The following is a 22,407-nucleotide window of genomic DNA, read 5'->3' as shown; positions in this document are numbered from 1 at the left end:
CTAGAAATTGCTCAGTGGTCCACTGCTGGACCAGCATTTGTCTTCCATCCACTTCTGGGCTAGAAGGCCTTTATTTGCTTCCGTCTATCATCCAATGGCCACTGAATGCAACAGATGTAAATCAGTAAAGCATTATCTTTTAATACCTTCTGCTGTAGATATGCATCTGTACATTTAGACCCAGCTCTTCCCTGGGCATTCGGGTTTGTTTCTTCGGATTGTGACAGGTGCCTGTCACATGCCAGCTAAGTTTACAGCACGGCTGGAAGTGGTCACCTACTCACTTGAAAGCTTAACAAATATTGATCAGCAGAAGGCCACAAAGGCATATCAGCAGGTAAAGTCTTGATATGTTTGTGCAACACACACCCTCCCATAAATGAGAAGCTAATGCGATAAATAGCATCTCTCCCTGAGCCTTCAAAATATTAAACCACCTTCAGGGAAAGGGAAGGTTCTGGGCTTCCCATCAAAGAGCCATTTTTTAACCCCGATCTGAGAATCTCTAACATGCAGGTATGTGAAATCCAATATCCATCCTTGCCTCTGGCTACTGGAAGGAAACAAGACCTCTCCAAGCATCATTCAGACATCTGGCTGCTGCAAAAGGCAAAGGAGAGAGTTCCTCTCATCCTCGCATCTATTTGTCTCTCTCCACCATCTGGTTGACAAGGCTGTGTGTACTCTGCATGCAAAATTTAAAAAATAATCTGTGCCAAGAAAGCTATGGTAACAAGGAGACAAATTCTGCAGCTGGAGCCGGCCCTGTCATTCAACAGGGGAGACAGTCTGCTAGGACAGTAAGCTGTCAGTTAGGGCTGCAAAATTTAAGCTGCAGTGATACACAGACTTACCTAAAAATAAGCCCCATGGAACTTAATGAGGCTTTCTTTCGAGTAGACAAGCACAGGACTGCACCATTTAAATGATTAAATGGCAAGAGCATTTCATTTAATTGGGTTAATTAAATTAAACCAGAGTTTCCCATTAATTGGACACCAAATTTTTAAATTATATAATACTAATACAAGGTTCTTGTTATATAAAAAAAGCAGAAGGCAAGTGACATCTTAAAATAATGTGTCCCAAGGCATGTTCTGACAGCATATGACAGTCTAAATGATAATATTGCTGAAGCTAAGCCAGTCAGTGACTGTATAGGAGTCTGCCTGGAAATCTCATGTTCACTATCTTCAGTCCTACAGAAGAGAGGTGGGATAAGACTGTAGCTTACCTCACCACCTCTGCATGCATAATGTCTTGGGTTCAATCCTTAGCACCGCCAAAGATCCAATAGCAGGTAAAGGGTAAGACAGGGCCAGTCCTACCATTGGGCAGGAGGGGGCAACCATTTCAGGAGGAAGATGCTCCCAGATCTACCTCTGTCACTAGAGGCCCAAGTAATCTCAGTGGCTTCAGCTGGTAACACAGCTATGGCCACTTCAGGATTGGGTCACCCAGCCCACTGTCATCCGTGCACTGGTAATTTCAAGGCTAGGCTATGGCAAGGTACTCCGTGTGCAAGGCCCAGAAATTGCAGCAAGTGCAGAATGCAGTGACTCAACTGCTCACTGGGGCAGACCATTGCTGTCCTCTTATGCCTGTGCTGAAAAACTGCTGCCACCTGCCAATTAGTTGACAGTCTAAATTCAAGGTGCTTGTTGTACTGATAGGCAAAGATTTATACAGCTCGGGACCAGGATACTTAAAATACAGATTCCGCCCAGTTCATTAGTGCACTCCGCAGATGCCCTCTTATTGGGAAGTTCATTCTGTATGATGTAGGAATCATACTTTTTATAGAGATGCTGCAGACAAACTGCATGAAGGTCATAGACCGTTGGTGGTCCATGGACCACAGCTTAGGAAACCTAGTCCTGGATTGTTTACATTTTAGTATTATTATGTGGCACCCACCCTTTGGACCCCCTTCCCATTACGTATCCAACAGGTGCCCTCTTTGCAGTATTTTGGGTGCCTATCGAAGACTTTCCTCTTCCAACAAGCCTTTTAAGTGGAGATTTTCAATCCTCTAAATACATCGGCATAGAAATTGTATTTACATGTGTCTTAATGTTAAATTGCTTTGGGATGATTCCCGGGGATCGATTCAAAAGTGAAATACAGTGGTACCTTGGGTTACAGACACTTCAGGTTACAGATGCTTCAGGTTACAGATGCTTCAGGTTACAGACTCCACTAACCCAGAAATAGTACCTCGGGTTAAGAACTTTGCTTCAGGATGAGAACAGAAATCGCGCGGCGGCAGCAGGAGGCCCCATTAGCTGAAGTGGTACCTTAGTTTTAGGTTAAGAATGGACCTCCAGATCGAATTAAGTTTTTACCCGAGGTACCACTGTATGTAAAATAATGAATGAAATATTAAGGGGCAGTGGTGACAGTCCCCCAGCTATCCCTCATGAGCCCCCATCTGCTGGAAGATAGAGCTGCAAGCTTCCACACATTTCATCCTCCATCCCCCTAACTGTTGTGCTGGCCTCTGTCCGAACAGCTCCATCAGTAGAGCTTGAGACTCTTTATCTCAGGGTTGTGGGTTCGAGTCTCACGTTGGGCAAAAGAATTATGCGTTGCAGGGGCTTGGAATATATGACTCTCGTGTTCCCTTCCAACTCTACAATTCTATGGTTCTAAAAGAGAACCTAATCCCACTGCTAGTATTGAAGGAAGATTCAACTTCTGTATGCAGAACTGGGGAAGGGGGGATATGTCATCACGTCCTTTGCCTCGGGCAGCAAAATATATTGATGCAGCCATAAGAACGTAAGAGCAGCCTCTTGGATCAGGCCAATAGCCCCTCTGATCCAGCATCTCACAGTGGTCAACTAGATGCCCATGGGAAGTCCCAGCAAGACTCAAAGAGACCCAAGTGCAGCAGCACTCTCTCCCTGTGGTTTCCAGCAACAATTACTGTATTTTTCGCTCTATAGGACACACTTTTTCCCCTCCAAAAATGAAGGGGAAATGTGTGTGCGTCCTATGGAGCGAATGCAGGCTCCTTGACTTCAGCGATAGCAACGGGAAGCCTCCAAAGCGCAGAGGGAGCGCTCCCTCCACGCTCCAGAGGCTTCGTGTTGCTTTCGCTGAAGCCTGGAGAGCGAGAGGGGTCAGTGCGCACTGACCCCTCTCGCTCTCCAGGCTTCAGGCAGCTATCCGCAAGCCTTTGGAGCACGCCCCCAGCCCCACAAGCTCCCAGCCCTGTTCTGGGGGCTGGGGTCGGGGGAAGCTCGGGCTTCCCCCGCCCCAGCCCCACGGCTAAAAATGAAGCCAAGACAGCCAGCGGGTGTTTTCTTTATTCCACCCCCTAAAAACTAGGTGCGCCCTATAGCCCTATGGAGTGAAAAATACGGTACTCAGAAGCATGCTGCCTTCATCCCCCGGAGGTTCGTAGCCATTGATAGCTTTATCCTCCATGCATTTGTCTAACCATCTTTTAAAGCCATCCATGTTTGTGGCCATCGCTGCCTCTTGTGGGAACGCATTACATAGTTGAATTATGCACTGTGTGAAGCAGTACCTTCTTTGGCTTGTCTTCAATCTTCCAACGTTCAGCCTGTGCTAAGGAAAGGCCATCCACTGGCTGAGACCCAGAAAAGACCTCTTCCCACCCAGGGCTGATCTACATAGGCTGACCTGGTATATCCTGGAATTACAGGAAAGAAGGCCTCTTCTAAGGTGAAGATGTCTGGTATAACCCAAGCATCGCCTAAAAAAAAGATATATGCTTCAGAGCATCTGTTTATACGCAACCACAAATTTAAATAAATGAATTAAGAAAGAAACAAAGATCTTTGCCAATTAATTGATGAATCAGGTGACAGCTCCATTACTATTTATATTGTGCAGGGGGAGTATGCAACATTTCATTTTCTGCCTCAGGCACAGAAATTTCCTCGGCCATCATTGTCTGCAATTTGTATAAATTATGGAAATTAAGCCTATTTGCACCTTATGTATAATTTATTCTGCTTAGCCTAATTGTGGGGAGGGAACAATGTGATTGCATGTCGGTGAGGCCCCACCCACTGGAAATCTAATTTGGATACCGCCCCCCCCCCCGTGCTTTCTGAGATTTCACCAAGTCCTCCTTATGCACTTTTGTGCTTTACAAGCCATAGCAGGTAGAGACACCGAGGTCGCATCCGCACCATACATTTTAAACCAGGGGTCAGCAAACTTTTTCAGCAGGGGGCCAGTCCACTGTCCCTCAGACCTTGTGGGGGGCCAGACTATATTTTTTTTTGGGGGGGTGAACTAATTCCTGTGCCTCACAAATAACCCAGAGATGCATTTTAAATAAAAGGACACATTCTACTCATGTAAAAACATGCTGATTCCTGGACCGTCCGTGGGCCGGATTTAGAAGGCGATTGGGTGGGATCCGGCCCTCGGGCCTTAGTTTGTCTGCCAATGTTTTAAACCACTGGAAATTGTAGTTTGCTACAGGCACTGAGAATTTTAGCTCTGTGAGGATCCTCCTAACAGCTCTCAGCATCCTTAACAAACTGCAGTTCCCAGGAGTCTTTGGTGGAAGCCAAGACAATCAAAGTGGTATTGTTGTTGGCATCCGTCCGCCTCAAGAGACAATGGAGTATTCCTCTAGTGGTGAAGTAAAACTGCTGCGTTAGCAGCACCGAAGTGACCTGCTCGGGGCACAAGCCTGGACAGCGTTTATGGAGCTCCTAGGCTGCCCAGACAAAAAGACCCCTTTCTCAGCCTCGCTGATGTGGTCCAAAAGAAAGCAGAGCAATACGTTTGACACCAGCTTGGCTGCAGGAGTTGCCAGAAGGAGGTGTACCAGGTGCCATCCAACTGTCTTAGGGACTCCACTGAGATTTGTGTAGGGTTTGCTCCTTAGCATTTTCTTCTCCTGATGATATCTTGCAAGGCAGTGGATGTTTAGGACCAGAGCTTTGCTTTTCCTAGATGGACCACTTTCCCAGGTTGATGAGCCCTATCTGCCTCTCACTTTCCTCTGCAGCACATGCAGAAACCACCTTCTGGACCGTTGGACCAACTTGACCACTCAATTCACCACAGCCTGTCTTCACATGCAAAGGAAGTCTCTAACTCACTGAGGGTTTGAGACCCATCGGCTAACCTCACCTGGTTTAGCCTGCCAGTCGAAGCCATTCTCCAGGATGTGGCCACTGTTGTATGCTGACAGCTTCTAGGAGCCACAGGTGAGAGCTGAGTGCAGGGTAGGAACCAAAGACAGGCAAACTGCCCCAGAAGGAGCATTATGTGTCTCCCTCAAAGGTACAGCCCCATCCCCTAACACCCAATGCACCCCTATAATAGTATAATAGTGCTTTAAATGTGTGGTGTGGATGTGATCTGCCTTTTCAAAATACAGTGATACCTTGGTTCTCAAATGCCTTGGTACTCAAACAATTTGGAACCCAAACACTCCAAACGCAGAAGTAAGTGTTCCAGTTTGCAAACTTTTTTCAGAAGTCAAATGTGCTCTGTTTTAAGTGTTACACTTCCATTTTGACAATTACACTGATGATTAGAGTGTTACGCTTACGATTTGAGTGCCACACTTCCATTTTGAACGTTACTCTGAAGTCTGTCTGTTTTTATTATTTATTTTGCATTTTTGTTTTGTTTTTGCAGCTCTTTTTTTGTTTTTGTGACTGTGTGGAACCCAGTTCAGCTACTGACTGACTGATTGATTGATTGTATGACTGTAGTACATTGTTTATCACTTTCATTTTATGGATGAACGGTCTCGTTAGATAGTAAAATTCACGTTAAATGGCTGTTTTAGGGGTTGTTTTTTAAAAGTCTGGAACAGATTAATCCATTTTGCATTACTTTCTATGGGAAAGTGCGCTTTGGTTTTGGAACGCTTTCGTTTGGGAATGGATTTCCGGAACGGATTAAGTTTGAGAACCAAGGTACCACTGTAAAGGGAAAGGTAAGACAAATATGGATTGCAATTCTGAATTCTGTGCCCATTACCACATTTTCTGCACTGGTGTAGAATCCATGCCTCCCTTCCTGTCAGTATCATGAGAACAATCTGCTGGATCGTACTAAAAGCCTGCTCAGTCTATAATCCTGTTTCACAGAGTGGCCAACCAGTTGCTTCTTGGAAAGTCCACAAGCTGGACGTGAGGGGGCAGCAGCCTCTTCATCCTACGGGTGTTTCCTAGTGATTAATATTCAGAGGCAGCGGGGTGTCTCCAACTAAGTTCTACACAGACCCATAAGAATGTAAGAAGAGCCTGTAGTTTCTGGTATGCATAAGTATTGCTGCCTCTGATTGTGGAGGCTGAGCAGAATCATCATGACTACTAGCCATTGACAGCCTCTTCTCCATGTGGCCATCACTACCCCTCCTGTGGAAGAGAGTTCCATTGTTTAACTATGTGCTGTGCAAATAAGTACTTTCTTTGATCTGTCCTTAATCTCCCAACCTTCAACTTCGTTGGTGTGCAGGAGTTCAGATACTGTGAGAGAGGGAGAGAAATTCCATCTCTACCTTCATTGGAAGGGGGACCCAATGAAATTAATGAATCTAAGCTAGTGCTATCTATGAGCTTCAGTGGCTTTACTCTGAATTAGACTAGACCGGCAGCCGCCACTGCATATTGTGGTAGAAAATCCCACCATTTAGTGTTGTGCTGTGTGAGGCAGTTCATTGGAAGCTGCCTCATCCCACAATCTAAGCACCTGAAGATGCCAGGAATTGAACCTGGAATGTTCTGCATGTTTCCCTGGATGACCCATAGTTCTAGTATTGTGCAGTGGAGTAAGAAAACAGGTCCATATCCACTTTTTCCATATGATGTACAGTGGGCGCTCGGGTTGTTAACGTGATCCATGCGGGAAGCACGGTCGCAACCCACAGCGTCCACAACCCACAGTGCTGCGTCTGCACACGCGGGTCATGATTCAGTGCTTCTGCGCATGCGCAAGCATCGAAACCTGGAAGTAACCCGTTCCGGTACTTCCAGCTTCAGCGTGGTGCGCAACCCGAAATCACGCAACCCGAAGCATCTGTAACCCGAGGTATGGCTGTACAGTGGTACCTCATGTTACGGACGGGATCCATTCCGGAGGCCCGCCCGTAATGTGAAATGCCAGCAACTTGAAACGCTGTGTCTGCGCAGGCGTGCGGCACGATTTGGCGCTTGTGCGCATGCGCGAGCAGCAAAACCCAGAAGTAACCCGTTCCGGTACTTCCAGGTTGCCGCAGGACGTAACGCAAAAAGACGCAACATGAAGCGGACGCAACACGAGGTATGACTGTATAGCCTCTTGCAAGCCTCTGTCATATCAAGCCCCACCCCCTTATGCATCTTCCCAACAAAATAGTCCCAAGCATTGCTCCAGCCCCCTTAGCATTTGGGCTGCAGCTCCAAAACACTTCTGTAAATCAGAAAACACCACATTTTGAGCAAACAGCCCTGCAAACAATTATACTGCTACCATTTGGCATTTATTATACGCCAGCCATCAGAGTATTAAGTGCTGTATGGAAGACACGAAGTGACAGGAGTCCTCCTTAAAGGCCTGATGTCTAAAGCAGAGTGACAAGGCTTTGAGGAGGATGAGACAAGGCTTGAGCAGCGAAGGATGTGGGAAGGGGAGGGCAGAAGAGAATGCTACTGTCAAGGCTTTGAGTGCATTCTTCCATCCCACCCTGCTCAATAAAACTCACTTTTTAAAAAATGAAGTTTCTAGCCCTCATCAATGTAGCTTCAGAATTGTGCAGGGAATGTCTTTAGAAGTTGCAGAAACTAGGAAAGATGGAACAAAGTTTCCCGGGGGCGGGAGAAAGAAAGAGAGACTTCACAGCTCTGCAAAACTTAAGGCTGAAGTCTGCCTCCAAGTCATATCTTTTAACCCAGAAACCCTGTCCCTTCCTTAGGCCGGCCACAAATTATTTAGTGAATACAGAAAGTCACTCTTCACATGCCTAGTGGCATGCTTTACTACTACAGTACTTCATGGTTCAGACCTGAGATGCAGAAAGAGCAATGCATCCTCCTGCTCACCGCGTGTCAACAAGTCTGAAGTAGAAGATGTTAGGGTCATTGGGCTACTGTCGACTGTCATGGGCACATGGGCTGCGATGCATCAATTCCCCACCCCCACCCCACCCCCGTCCTTGTACACAGGTTGCCGCATGCTGGCTAACAGCTAAATTCAGGCTGGACACTTTATGACCTGGTGAAATGAGTTTTTCCCCTTCCTCCGCCATTATCCCAGCACATTTCAAAGACCTTCAGTTCCATTCTCCATCATCTCTCCAGGAGGCTGCCGGCAGGAGAAATAATTTCAAGGGTTCTGCCACTGTCAATTCTCTCCCACTTAGCGCTTCCACAAGCAGGAACAGGAGCTGGCTTCAGTCTGAAACCACTCCCAAATGCCAACTAATGCTGATGGCTAGCTAAGTGACTCTGTCCATGCGACAGCCGGTTACTCCGAGTTTATTAATCCGGGAATGAAATAAAACCCATCAGAAGCCCTTGAATCAAGGACATGCAAATCCCTCGTGAACAGAGAAAATCCAAATCTTCTACTTTTAGCAGATGTTTATAAAAATGAGTCAGGGGGCTGCAGAATGTTAACCCATTAGCAACCAACAGCTGCTTCTACCCCCACAAACAACTGAAATGAGACTTGCCCGCAGCTCAACAACATTACAGGGCATGGTGGCCGCAGATCTGTTAAAATTTAACTGCTATGGCCACTGCCAAGTCATTTTCACTCCACCGAGCCTTCAATTTTATTCATTTTTTTATGATTACTGCTTCTTTTATCATTCATACAGGTTATCCAGCTGTGTGACTTAGCTCTGTATCCTTTTTTTATCTGTACCTTATTGTACGCAGCCTTGATTGCTGTTCTGGCTAGAAAGATGATGCACAACGGCTAAAAGAAAGTCATTTGCAGCTTGCAAGGATGAGTAAGGAAAAGGGCCACCTGAACTTTCCACATCTTGTGTGTGGCTCTGGAGAGGGATTTCAGTATCTGCTACCCCCAAAAAAGCACCCAATTACACATTATCAGCAACAACGCCCCCACCCAACACATTCAGTGTCGTCACCTCCCACCCCTTGGACACTTCGATTTGTTTGACGCTTCAACATTCAGGGTCCCACAGCCATTTCACATTCTGATCCTGCCTCCAACTGTTGCTATAGACGTCAGACTCAAAAGAACACCTTAAAAACAGCTAATCTGTCTTGATCCTAACAAGGCAAAGAATGAGCAGGGCCATTTTCTTCTTGCAAAGAAAAAAAAAACCCATGAAACAACAAAACCACTTCTTTCTCTTTTTTTAGTGTCCTTTAACAGTGCCTGTGAATTCAGTTGCAAATTCGCCCTCCCCAAGATTACGGCAGCAGAAAGAGAGAAAAGAGTTGCACAATGGAGGCCATTTCCCCACCCCCATAACAAGGAAAGAAAGACAAAACCCAGTGTTCTTTGGTCCCTCCCCAAGTCGCTTCTGGCTACTTCTTACATCCCATAGCTTAAAGAGCCCTTTTCTCTACCCACCACCAAAGCAGGTCAGGGAGGTGACCAGAGCTTACTGGGAACATTTGCAAGTCACCCTCTTGTCTCCACAAGAGCAGCATGTAGGCTAAAATCATTTTGTTTGCCTTGGCTCCCTTAACCAGCTTCATCGTTTTTCAGATTCACACCACTGACAAGAGTGTGTGTGGGGGGGGGTGGTCAGCACTGCAAGTTCTGCAGCAGTGGAACAGCAGAACTTTTCCTGGCTCTGCCCCCAGCTTTTCCTTCTGATCATTTCCAATAAACAGTGGGGTGGAGCAGATAGCATGTGGGACTGCGGCCGGGGGGGGGGGGGGTAAGGTAAAGGTAAAGGGACCCCTGACCATTAGGTCCAGTCGTGGCCAACTCTGGGGTTGTGGCGCTCATCTCACTTTATTGGCCGAGGGAGCCGGTGTACAGCTTCCAGGTCATGTGGCCAGCATGACAAAGCCGCTTCTGGCAAACCAGAGCAGTGCACGGAAATACCGTTTACCTTCCCGCTGGAGTGGTACCTATTTATCTACTTGCACTGCATGCTTTCGAACTGCTAGGTGGGCAGGAGCTGGGACCGAACAACAGGAGCTCACCCTGTCGTGGGGATTCAAACCGCCGACCTTCTGATCGGCAAGTCCTAGGCTCAGTGGTTTAACCCACAAAGCCACCCACGTACCGGCTTGGGGGGGTACCTAGGCTCAAATCCCTGCTCACGAGTTGTAGGTTCCTCTTCAAACAAACCATGAGCAGAAGGCAAGGTTTGTCCTGGCTTTGGCTGGTGAGAACAAAACAGTGAGCCTTGGGGTGGGGGTGGGGCCATAGCTCAATGGTAGGACATCTGCTCTGCATGCAGAAGGTCTCAGGTTCAATCCCCAGCACCTCCAGATAGAACTGGAAATTACCGTATTGGCTCAAACATAAGCCGCACTTGCAAATAAGCCACACCTTTAAAATTGATGGGGGGGGGGAGGGAAAAAAGACAATACCCGGGCTGCTTCCTAGGGGGGAACCAAACTGCTTTGCCGGCAGCCTTCCCCCTTCCCTCCCTTCTTTCCGGCGCTCAGGAGAGGCTTGGGACCGGTGGGCAGGCGGTGCACTGTTGCCCTGCACTCCTGGGCTGCTCTCGCGGGGGGGGGGGGCAGCGCCGCTTTGCCGCTCATAAGGTTGTGAATATCAGCCACACTTTAAATTTTCACAGTCAGAATTTGGAAAAAAAAAGTGTGGCTTATATTCAGGCCAATATGGTATTCTAGAGAGCTGATGCCTGTCCGTGTAGACAAAAATGAACTAGATGGGCCAGTGCCCTGACTCATAAGATAGCATGCTATCTTTCTGAGCTGTTTAGAACGTAATGCAAAGCTAGCTTAGCCGTTTGTTTCTACACCATGTGGGAAAGGCAGGAGCAGCTGAAGAGTGAATGAAGTATTATTGAGCATCGTGCACCAGGAGGCTCACGAGTGAGTTAAACCAGAGTTTGGTTTTAAACTCTAGTTTAACACACGAGGAGCCTGCTGGTGCCTGCTGCTTGGTTTGAAACTCTGGTTCAACGTTACATGAGAAGCAGAACAAAGAATAGCCATGTTACTTTCAAAGCCGGGATTCTGGTTTAAAACACGGCCTTCTGATTTAACAAGTCAGTTTCATAGACCATGGCTAAATATAGGTTTGAAGCTGGCTTATTATTAAACTGACCACAGTTAGTTACTTACAGATGGTTTCCCAAACTAAAACAGCAATAGCAAATATAGGGACACAGAGGCCAAGAACTGAGTCAGACCTCAGTGCCAAATCCGTTTCCATGTCTACTCTGGCAAAGTTATAACACAACCTAATAATGCCATCCATAACATCAAGGGTTCGTTCACCTGCTCCTCTTCCAATCAAATTTATGTCATTGTCCCCCCATGATGCCCTCTGCTTTCTACATACTACGGACAGGTCAATCTCTATGCAAGAGATTAAATGGACACAAAACTGACATCCAAAATACCAATATCTATAAACCAGTGACATCCAAAATACCAATATCTATAAAACCAGTGCATCCCAGTTTTACACTGGGACATGGTGGAGGATATGGTGGCACCATTTGCACAACAAAAACTACCACAGATATATCAACATTTTCAGAAGTAGGGGGTCCATGCCTTGGCTTTTGAAAAACAGAGGGTCTGCAGTGGTTAGCTAATTGGGAGCTACTGCTCTAGCTTAAGGGGTGAAGAACTTGTGCACTTAACTACCACTCCCATCATCCCTGACTTTTGACAATGCTGGCTGTGACTGATGGGAGTTGGAGCCCATCAACATCGGAAGAGCCATAGGTTCCATGTCCTACTGGAGAAACACCAAAGGGAAGCGGGCTACCCATTGGCAAGGCTTGCATGTGGCCCAAGCCCTTTGCCACTTCACCATGAAAACCCAGAGTCCTGCTGCAACAGTTCTCTCCACTGTCGGGCCTTCATAGCAGCCCCTGTTGTGTCTTGCTCAGGCAGCTCACAGCCCAAAGGACCACAGGAAAATCACAACCTGCCATATATCAAGTCAGTGCAATGATCCATCTAGCCCAATTTCAGGCTCTCCAGAATTTCAGTCAGAGGTTTCTCCCAGTCCTACCTGGAGATGCCAGGGAATGAAAGTGGGACCTTCTGTAGGCAAATGAGATGCTCTGCCACTGAGCTATGGCTTTTGAGGAGAGGGATGATATGGAGCAGGTGTGCAGCCTTTCTGGAGAGCACCATCCAGACCATGATTCATGGATCTCACACCTATGTAACACACAACCATCTTACTCGATTTCCATGAAGCTTCATACCCTGAAGCCTAACCAAACAAGCTGTGATTTCTTGTGCACACAAGATTTGAGACCTTCTTACACCAGACAGAGAGGGGGCGGGGGAGAAAAGGGGGCGGTTGTGTCTCCTTTCCAAAAGTCAAAATCAATTGAGAACCAGCCTTTGCCAACCTGGTGCCCTCCAGATGTTTTGAACTGCAACTCCCATCAGCCCCACAAAGCCAGCATCAAAGGCTGTCTTAAACCAACAAGTGAAGAACCAGACTTGAAAAACATTGCTAAAAGAACACAAATCATAATCCCTCATACGCTTCACTGACATGCTCCAGAATTACTATTTTTATAACACCCACCGATGTATAGAGCCTTTTAGCATCCTTATCTCATTAATCTAAACAGCAAACACTGAAGAAAGCTATGGAAAGAGGTGACCCAATGCTTGCTTGGTTGAGCAAGACTTTGAACTTTTGGACACATTGGCATGAACGATGTTTTCACTCTAACAGTTGGAATGATCCAGGGGAAACCAGTATGCAACCCTTCCAATGTTATTGGACTACAGCTCTGGAATGCAAGAAGCTGCTTTATCCTGGGTCAGACCATTGTGCCACCTGGCTCAGGACTGCCTGCACTGACTGGCAGCAGCCTTGTGGGATTTCAGACAGGGGTCTCTCCCAGTCCTACCCAGTCGTTGAGCCAGAGACTTTCTGCATAATGCAAAGGAGATGTTCCAGGATCCTTGGCCATACTAGCTGGGGCTGGGAGGAGGTGGAGTCCAACACAGCATGTGGAGGGCTACCACATTCGCTGCCCCTGCTCCATCCCCAGGGCAGATGGGTACTTGGTGTGTGGTCACTATTTAAGAGCATCCCACTCCACAGTTCGACCTGCAAGGCAAACCGGTCACCTGCAAGTTGATTTGTAGCAACCTGAGAAAAAAAGAGATGCACCATCTGTGGCAACAGAACTGAACAGTGCTACACACCTGAACAGGGCTCAAGACAATTAATCAATTGATTGATTGATTGATTTAATTTATATACCGCCCTATACCTGGAGGTCTCAGGGCAGTTCACATAAACAGATCACAGTATATAAAATTAAAATAAAAGCAATAACCCAATAATACCCCCGGAAAATTTTTTTTTTAAAGGTTATGGGTTATGGGATGTTGATCAGGTCAACCAAAGGCCTGGTTAAAAAGAAACGTTTTTGCCTAGCGCCTAAAGGTGTATAGTTAAGACGCCAGGCATACTTCCCTGGGGAGAGCATTCCACAGATGGGGAGCCACTGCAGAGAAGGCCCATTCTCATGTTCCCACCCTCCAGACCTCTCGAGGAGGAGGCACATGAAAAAGGGCCTCAGAAGGTGATCTCAGGGTCCGGGTAGATTCATGTGGAAAGAGGCAGTCTTTGAGGTATTGCGGTCCAGAGACGTTTAAGGCTTTATACATCAAAGCCAGTACTTTGAATTGGGCCCGGAAACTAATCAGTAGCCAGTGCAGTCAGACCAGGATCAGTATAATACGCTCAAATCGGCTTGCTCCGCTGAGCAACATGGCTGCCGAATTCTGCACCAGAATATAGGCATTTTCCCCTGTTACGAAGGAGCACAGAGCACTGTCTTAACCCTTATACCAAGTCAGGTTGTAGACTCTCCTTCCTTGGAGGGTTTTAAGCAGAAGTTGGATGGCCATCTGTCATGGATCATTTAGCTGAGATTCCTGCATTGCGGGGGGGCGCGGGGGGGAGAGGTTGAACTAGATGATCCTCAGGGTCCCTTCTAACTCTACAATTCTATGATTTTTGGCCATTGGTCCATGTAGTTCAGTGCTTTGCATGTTCCAGTGGACGTGGGTGGTGCTGTGGGTTAAACCACTGAGCCTAGGACTTACCGATCAGAAGGTCGGCGGTTCGAATCCCTGTGATGGGGTGAGCTCCCGTTGCTCAGTCCCTGCTCCTGCCAACCTAGCAGTTCGAAAGCACGTCAAAGTACAAGTAGATAAATAGGTACCGCTCCAGTGGGAAGGTAAAAAGCGTTTCCGTGCGCTGCTCTGGTTCGCCAGAAGTGGCTTAGTCATGCTGGCCACATGACCCAGAAGCTGTACGCCAGCTCCCTTGGCCAATAAAGCGAGATGAGCGCCGCAACCCCAGAGTCGGTCACGACTGGACCTAATGGTCAGGGGTCCCTTTACCTTATGTTCCAGTGACACTCCAGGCAAAAGTCTCTTCTGGTCCTACCTGGAGATGCTGGGGATTGGATCAGGGACCTTTGGCACATGCACACACTAAAGAATGTGCGCTCTGCCATTGAGTTATGTCCCTTTCCTCCCAGGATCTGCGAACAGGATCCGGTCTGAGATCTGCCCATATAAGGATCCCAGGAACTCGAAACAATGACGCAAAAACAGTAGCAGTCAGCAACTGTCGAGGAATCCGCTGGTGCCATTTCCTTCTTCCCCCTCACCTCCCACCAGCATCATCTGCCACCATATGAAATTGAAAAGCCTAGAGTCTGCCAAACTCTCAGATGTTTTTAAAAAAGCCAAACCTCTTAGCGAGTGACACAGCCAAGCACTGCCTGGCCTCAATTAGCTAGACAGCTTTCCAGGGGAGGAAGGAGGAACTCTAGTATTTGGATTACGGTATATGGAAGGATATTTGCACAGAGACACACAAATTGCACTGACTTTGAGCTATAGGTGGGACACAGAGCATTCCGGTAACAATAAATTCCACAGAAAAAAAGACCTGGATTATTTAGAAAGACCTGTCTCACTATTTATTTATTTTTAATTGCTGTTTCAGGATGGACAAAACTCCTTCACACAAACATCAATAAATCTTCAGCTAGCCAAGGGCTATCGGCTGCATTTACTCTATCATTGAGCTACAGTCCTTCACCATGTCTTCCTATATACATAAACATGTAAGGCTGTCATCACGCTATAGTTGTTTTAGCCACCAGTAGGCGGTGACGCTAGCTCCAGTGTGACTACAGAACAGTAGGCAGGTGAACAAACAATCAGTATGGATGGCAAATGGTCAGGCAAGCTGTTAAAGGAGGGAGGTGCTCCAGAGAGCAGTTTGCCAGACCCCTCTCTGAAGTGCCTCCCTCCTGCTTTAAAAGGAGGAGAGGCTTGGGGAGAGCTGTGAATGAAGGGCAAGGGGAGGTTTAGGCAAACTGTGAAGGGATAGGCAAGGAGGTGGGCAAGGTGTAAAGGGAGGGATGTTTGGTCAGGTGTAGAGAGAGGAGGAGTTGGCAGGTGTGGAGGAAGGAGAGTTGGCAAAGGGTTTGGTGGGTAGGCAGAGATGGCAAGCGGAGTGAGGCATGGCAGCAAACCCTAACTTTACAATCTCTCTTTCTTTCTTTCTTTCTTTCTTTCTTTGGCAGCACAGTACAGTACAGTCATACCTCGGCTCTCGAATGCCTTGCGAGTCAAAAGTTCTAGCTCCCGAAGGATCTAAAACCAGAAGCGAGTGTTCTGGTTTTCGAACTCTTTTTTGGAAGCCTAACGTCCTGCTTGGCTTCTGCTATTGTTTCTGGTGCACCTGCACAATTGGAAGGCAATCAGAAGTCGCACCTTGTTTTCCGAACGTTTCGGAAGTTGAACGGACTTCTGGAACGAATTCCGTTCGACTTCCGAGGTACGACTGTAGTAGTAACCTCTGGTTACATAAACTTTGGGATGCACCCACGGCAAACCCGGAAGTATTTTACCGGGTTTCGCCCCACGCGCATGCGCAGAAGCGGTCCTCAGGTTGCGGAAACCTTGGGATCCAACCGGACCTCCGGAACGGAACCCATCCGCAACTGGAGGTACCACTGTATAAAGCTAACTACTTGCCTCAGCGCCCTTCGTGCAATGCCACCTGAGTCAATCTCTGTCCTAGCAATGGCATTCCTAGACCACTTCAGATCCACTGCCAGCTTATAGGACCATCTTCTGTTCTGTGCTTTTTAACAGCAGCTTGATGGGCAAACATCAGCAAGTGATAATACTTATATCCATACGCTGATCAGTGCTCCATATCAAGCTGATGTTTAAAAGCACAGAACCAGAGAATATCTAACTTTTACTACTGTGCCTTTTCTTCAGTTGCTCAGGCGCTACACTGAAGATGCTCATAAGCCATTCTCACTGCATATTACTTACTACTCATACATTTATATGGTGTTTCTCAAGTGTTTCTAAGTGTTTCGCAACCTTAACTGTCAATATTTGGGTAATAGCTCCAGGAGGAAACCCCCCAAGTTACAGAAGGAGAATGAAGGCTGAGAGACATGGCCAAGGCTGCACAATGATTCAGTGGGAGAGGAGGAAAAAGCCAGGGTGACCAAACGCCATAAGGAAGCGGCGTCTTCACTCCTAGTCAAGCACTGAAAGCTACAGAGAAGCCCTGCCCTTTGTGATTAGCCTAACATGGATACAGTTTCAACTCCAATTGCCTACCTTCTAGTCCACTTTGTGCTGTATTAATGGCACAGTAGTAGAGTAGATGTTTTGCATGGAGATGTTCTCAGGTTCAATCTCTGGTATCTTCCAGTAAAAAAGATCCAGGTAGTGAGTGATGGGGTAGGGTGGGGGCAATTAACTATTTAGGACACTAGAGAACTGTTGCCAGTCAGAGTAGGTATCACTGGGATCCTTCATATAAGATAGCTTCCAATGTCAGATACAGACATATCAAAGGTGTGGCTTCTTCTGAAAAGTTTCAAGTTTCTCAAGAAAACTAAAAACTAGAGGGGGTTTTTTTAAAGGGAGGTGAAAGCACATGGAAACATGAAAATGGACAGTGCAGAGTACAGTGGTACCTTGGTTTATGAACTTAATCCATTCCGGAAGTCCGTTCTTAAACCAAAACCATTCTTAAACCGAGGCGCTTTCCTTAATGAGGCCTCCCGCCGCTGGTGCCCTTCCGCCGTTCAGATTCCGTTCTTAGACCGAAGTAAAGTTCTCACTATTTCTGGTTTTGTGAAGTTTGTAAATCAAATCGTTCTTAAACTGGACTGTTCTTAAACTAAGGTACCACTGTATAGCCCTAATGGAAGCTGTATCTTAGGGGGTGAGCATATGTCCCAAGATTAGCCTTGTATCTGTAGCTTCTTTTTCAAAAAATGTGACCTGTTTCTGAGTCGCTCTATGTTCTCTCCACTTTGATATTTCATGTTCTGAGCTACTCTGTCTTTACAAAACCAACAAACAAACAGAGCCCTTGGTTCCCATTCACTATAATGGGGAATTGCAAAATGACTACCTTTTTTCTCCTTTTGGCCAGAGTGGATGAAATTTACAGGTAGGGGAATCTCTCCAGAGTGGACTAAGCCTGGAAAATTGTGGAGAAATAGATATAGGGGCCCTTTGTGGGGGAAATAAAAGTGATTCACTTCCTCCATAATCCTTTCTGGGTGTGGGGCACATGGGTTTGTCTCTTTCTCACCTTAAAATAATTAAGCAGTGACCAAGTGGTGTGCATTCTTGCTTGTACATTTTTAAAACTCTGCAGCTTCACATCCACTTTTCTTTCTGGTGGCTGTTTGTGTCTTCTGATAGGCCTTTACAGGCCTCCCTCTAGGCTTTATCAGGTCTCTGATAGGCCTTACAATGCAAGGCTGAGTAGAATGCTGCCAGCAGAGTTCTGAAGAATTCTAGGATGGTGCTGTTTTTTGTTTTCTTAAAACATAAATGATGCTTTCAACTTAAAAAATAAAAAAAACCCAACTCCACTGCTGTGCTTTAATAAAGCACAATTCAGAGCTCTTCAGTGCTCTACAGGCAACATTTTGGACAGTCTCAATTCTTGCAGAACCCATGGACCTAGAGAAACACAGATATATAGACAATATAGCAAAGAAACAGAGAAAAACGAGGTTTTGCAGGGGCTCCAATCTGACTTGGGGTGGCATATTGCCATTGCACTTTGACTTGGGGGGACCCCGCAAATCACCCTGACTTGCCTTGTTATTCAGTCTTCACACAGACCTGAAATGCATCCTTGATACTTACCGCTTAACCAAGGATAGCCAACATGACACATTCTAAATGTGACTACATTTTCTCATTAGCCCCAGCCAACGTGGTCAACACTCAGAGATGATGGGAGTTGTAGTCCATCATCATTTGAAGGTACCACATTGGCTATCACTGGGCAATCTGGCTTGCAAATGGAAAAAGTCAGCCAAAGTACAACCAGCAACCTAAAAACCAGTGATCACTGAATATTAAGAACTTCCAAGACTCAGGCACACCCCAATAATTCAACACCAGCATCCAATTGCATTGACAAACAAAGCACACGTCCACACTGAATCCAATCCCTTTTAACCTTCTCTGGGGTCAGGATAGCGTGGCAGGCAGAATAAGAAAATCAACATGCACACACATAGCCAGTCTCAAGCGACTCATTGAAGACTTGTTCCGAAAGCCCCTGTCATAATTCTTCCCCTCTAAAGCTTTCTGACAGAGGCTTATGGGTGGAAGAAAATTCCTCGGACTTCCTGAAGGCATCCTGTTTTTCACATCTGCAAATGCACATTCCAGCCAACCTAGGCCATCCTGCGAGGTGCTCCAGTGTGCAATGAAGTTTCCACAGGAGAACAAGGCACACTCAGACAGAAAGAGCTGTGCAAGGTGTTAATTACAGTATGCAAAAAGGCATAGCTATGTATGTTTATTTGGAACCAAACCACACCGGGTTCAATAGGGCTTGCTCCCAAGAAAATGTGCCTAGGTTTATGGTTTTATGCTCCAATCTACACACACTTACCTGGAAGAAAATTCTCATTCAATACACTACGAGCTTACTTCTGAGTAAAAGTACCTAGGATTGCACTGTGAGTTTCTGACATGCACAGTTTATCTTGCACATGCTTCCTGCGAGGCCAAAAATATCTGATTCCGATCTTACCCTAAGAATACCATACCAAAGGTCACAGAGTTTTTGGTTTAAGACAGGGGTCAGCAACCTTCCAACAGGTTTAATTCTTTTTTAAAGAAACCCACAACCCTACACTTTATTCATTGTGGGAGTCTACTCAGCTTCCTCTCTGCACACACGCAAATATTAATGAAGCAGTACAGACGCCTGTTTGCTGATCTAACAACAGACACACAGCTAATCGACAGCCCTGCTTGCAGGAGCAGCATATTCCCTCCGATCCTGTTGCCAGCGCCTGCTCTCAGCTGGAAGCAACGTGCAATGAAAAATCAGTCACATTCTCCCCCCCCCAAAAAAAAACCACACACATTGCAAATGTGAATCCATCATGCCTTTCACTTGGCATTATCCTTCAGCAGCCATTGTCATTCAGGCTAAATCATTCCTTCGATGTTCACCGTGCAGGAGATTGGGAACAGCCAGTTGCGAGGCCACTAACTGGCATGCAACATCCACAGATTTGATAGCATTCAATGTAATAAAAGGAACCTTGGTCGAGACTCTTGTCCAGAGCCCCACACTCAAAGGAACTCTCTGCTCCTCACCAACAAGAATATACTGTCAGGGGTTGCTTCTTTAATTCCCACCAAGGCATGGGATGGTCAAGTAATAATGTTTTTTGGGGGGAAGGGGTAACCTAAAAATAAAATTCCAGGAATCTCACCATTCTTGTCTTTTCCACCCCACCCTCCAGGAGAGAACTAGCCTCAAACTGATCACCTTTCAAGTTTCAGTGACAAAAATCACATCTGTAAACGAAATTCAGATTGGGGTGGTCAGAGGGATGTTGAAACTCTTTTTCGTTCACTCCTAAAGAGCTGGAACTCAGATCCCAGCCCCCAACCCACCCACCAAATCTGCCTAAATTCTAAACAGGAATACTTTGCAGCCCCATAATTTAAAGCACTTAAAAAAATAAAACCCTCACTTTCCCTCCATGGTAAATAAAGATGGGTTATTATTATTTCCAGCACTGCATGTTTTGCAGCTTTAGATTTTGCTTTAAAACCGACACATACAATGGTTCCAGCTCCTGCCTTGGGCTGCTGCATCCTTTTCCAAAATGTGTCTTGATGCCTCCTCTAGTGGACAGATTCTGGGAGAGTTTGTGGCCTGAAGATTTTTGTTTCCGCACACACGCACAGAAAAGGGGGGGAAAGACTGCTAAGGGCTTTGGTAGGAAGCAAATTAAGAGCATACAGAAAACCGTAGCGCTGTCTCTGGCCACAGAGAGAGGGACTGGTACAAATCTTGCTAAGGCAAGCTGTGTGTGAACCCCAAGCCAGGGGAGGCCTGGAGCCTTCAATTGTCAGGGATCTGAAAGGTCAGTCACCCTCCAGCTGACAGCCTCTTCTATGAAGCTAGCCTCTACCCAGTCGCATCCCCTTGTGTGCACTTCTTTTTATCACACTTGGGCCCATCTGTTACCTCAATGGAAAGTGCAAAGCAGAAGAGCCTCTGGGTGAGGCTGGATCTCTCCGCATGCAGGCCGAGTGCTCAATTCTGGGTGACATGGAAGGAGGAGGCGACTCCACAACGTGGCAGCTGCGCATTGGGGAGTACATGCACACCACATTTTTGCATGTTACACCTTTCGGACAGGGAAAGCGCAACCACTGCAGGTGCATACATTTTGCTGTGGATCGAACGTGCACCAGAATAAAAATAAAAATAAATGTAGCATCCCGGCATGCATGCACAAAAAGAATGGGAAACTACAAATGGGCTTTCATGAGAATCCGCACGTGTTTCACTCCAATTTTCCTACACAGACAAATGCTCTGTAAAAGGAATGATCTACGAAGTGAAACGCAGTGGGTCAGGATTGGTGGTCTAACACAGACTCTGGACAAACTCACAAAGACAAGAATGGGGCAGGGAGGAAGGGGGACACAGTGAAAAAAGAGGACCCCCTTCCCAGGCTGCCCAGACCCTAATGCCCTCTTGTCGGTCTCCGATTATCATCCTTTCATAGGGTCGTTATCTCACCAACATCAACCAACCCCTTTTGCCTTTTCATCCAGACTTGAAACTGCCACCCCCAAAGCATGGCTCTCCATTTACTCCAGCGGGGGCCAGAGATTCGCCGGGAGCCTTTGGGCACCTCCCTCGGTGTTTCCCTGCCCCCAGATTTCCGGAGCGAAAAGATCTGATACAATTGCAACTAGAGATCCACCAAACTCCAGAACTGTGACGCGCTGAGCTGTCCCTAGACCAGCGCAGGATCCCCGGGCAACAAGGAACCCGTCTCCAAAAGAAAGGAAGCCAAACGCATCCGGATCGTGCGCCTCTGAATGTTACTTTCCTGCCCAGCTGTGCCCAGAAACTGCGCTTTCCCTTAGACGACGGGGAGCTCCGGAGCTGCGGTCTCTCCCGAGAGCTCTTTTTAGGGGGGGCGGGGGGGGAGTAATAACAGGAGACCTTCAGATCAGGCGCTGGGGCAAAGCGCCCGGCTTGCGAAGCGCATCTTACCTGCAGCGGGTCCCACCAAGGCCGGCAAGAAGCACAAGAAGCTCCGGAGCCAAAGCGGGAGCCGCCGCCGCATGGCTCAGCTCCTCCAGGGACGCATCCAGCAGAGGAAAGCGGAATCCTTTTCGCGGCGGCTCCCCAGCAGGGGGGCGGGTCGGCTCCGGGGACCTGCCCCCAGCCGCGGCGAGAGGGAAGGGAGGCGGTCCTCGGGTTCAGCAGGGGAGGGGTGGGGAGATGGAGAGGCACGCGATGTGGGCAGGCTCCGGCACTTTGGGGAAAGCAACTCCAAGGCGCCGTTTGCTCCCGGGCGAGCGCAGCACTTCTGGAGCGACTCCCAGCAGAGCAAGCACGTTGCTGATGCTGAGGTTGCTCCGGACGCCTGGCCGGTGCCTTGCTCGCCCGGGCGCGATAGCCGAGAAGCCGCCACGCCGTGGAACTTGCTTCAACTCCGTTGCCCCGGCCCCTTTGTCAGGCTGCTGGTTCCCCCAGCGGCGGCTGAAAGAGACGCCAACCCGCCTCGCCCGGAGAACGCGCGGGTCGAGAGGAGTTGGCTGCGGTCGAACGGGCTGGGAGGCGGGCGAGGTTTGGCTACGACGCCAGCAGCCACGCCGGAGGGACGCGCTTGCCGAGCTGCTCCCCGCCCCTGTCGCCCCACGGACAGGCAGGGGGGAGCGCTCTCGCTGG

General features: G+C 47.5%; 1 protein-coding gene across 12 annotated transcripts in view; it reads right to left on the bottom strand.

Moving 5' to 3' along the window:
• Positions 1 to 22,407, bottom strand: part of ROBO3 (roundabout guidance receptor 3) — a 328,455-nt gene that overhangs the window by 180,335 nt on the left and 125,713 nt on the right. For 5 of the 12 annotated variants that reach the window (XM_083588327.1, XM_083588328.1, XM_083588318.1 and 2 more), the window contains exon 1: positions 21,727 to 21,862. The exons of the other annotated variants lie outside the window; for them this stretch is intronic. In XM_083588327.1, the coding sequence (XP_083444453.1) occupies positions 21,727 to 21,799 (73 nt within the window). In that variant the 5' untranslated portion in view covers positions 21,800 to 21,862. Of the gene's footprint in view, positions 1 to 21,726; positions 21,863 to 22,407 lie in introns of those variants that run through there. 12 annotated transcript variants of the gene reach the window in all.

Source organism: Podarcis filfolensis (genome assembly GCF_964270895.1).
Source record: "Podarcis filfolensis genome assembly, chromosome: 15".
In the NCBI taxonomy this organism is placed as follows: Eukaryota; Metazoa; Chordata; class Lepidosauria; order Squamata; family Lacertidae; genus Podarcis; species Podarcis filfolensis.
The sequence above is the reverse complement of the archived record's forward strand: the minus strand, read 5'-3'. Positions and strand labels throughout refer to the sequence as shown.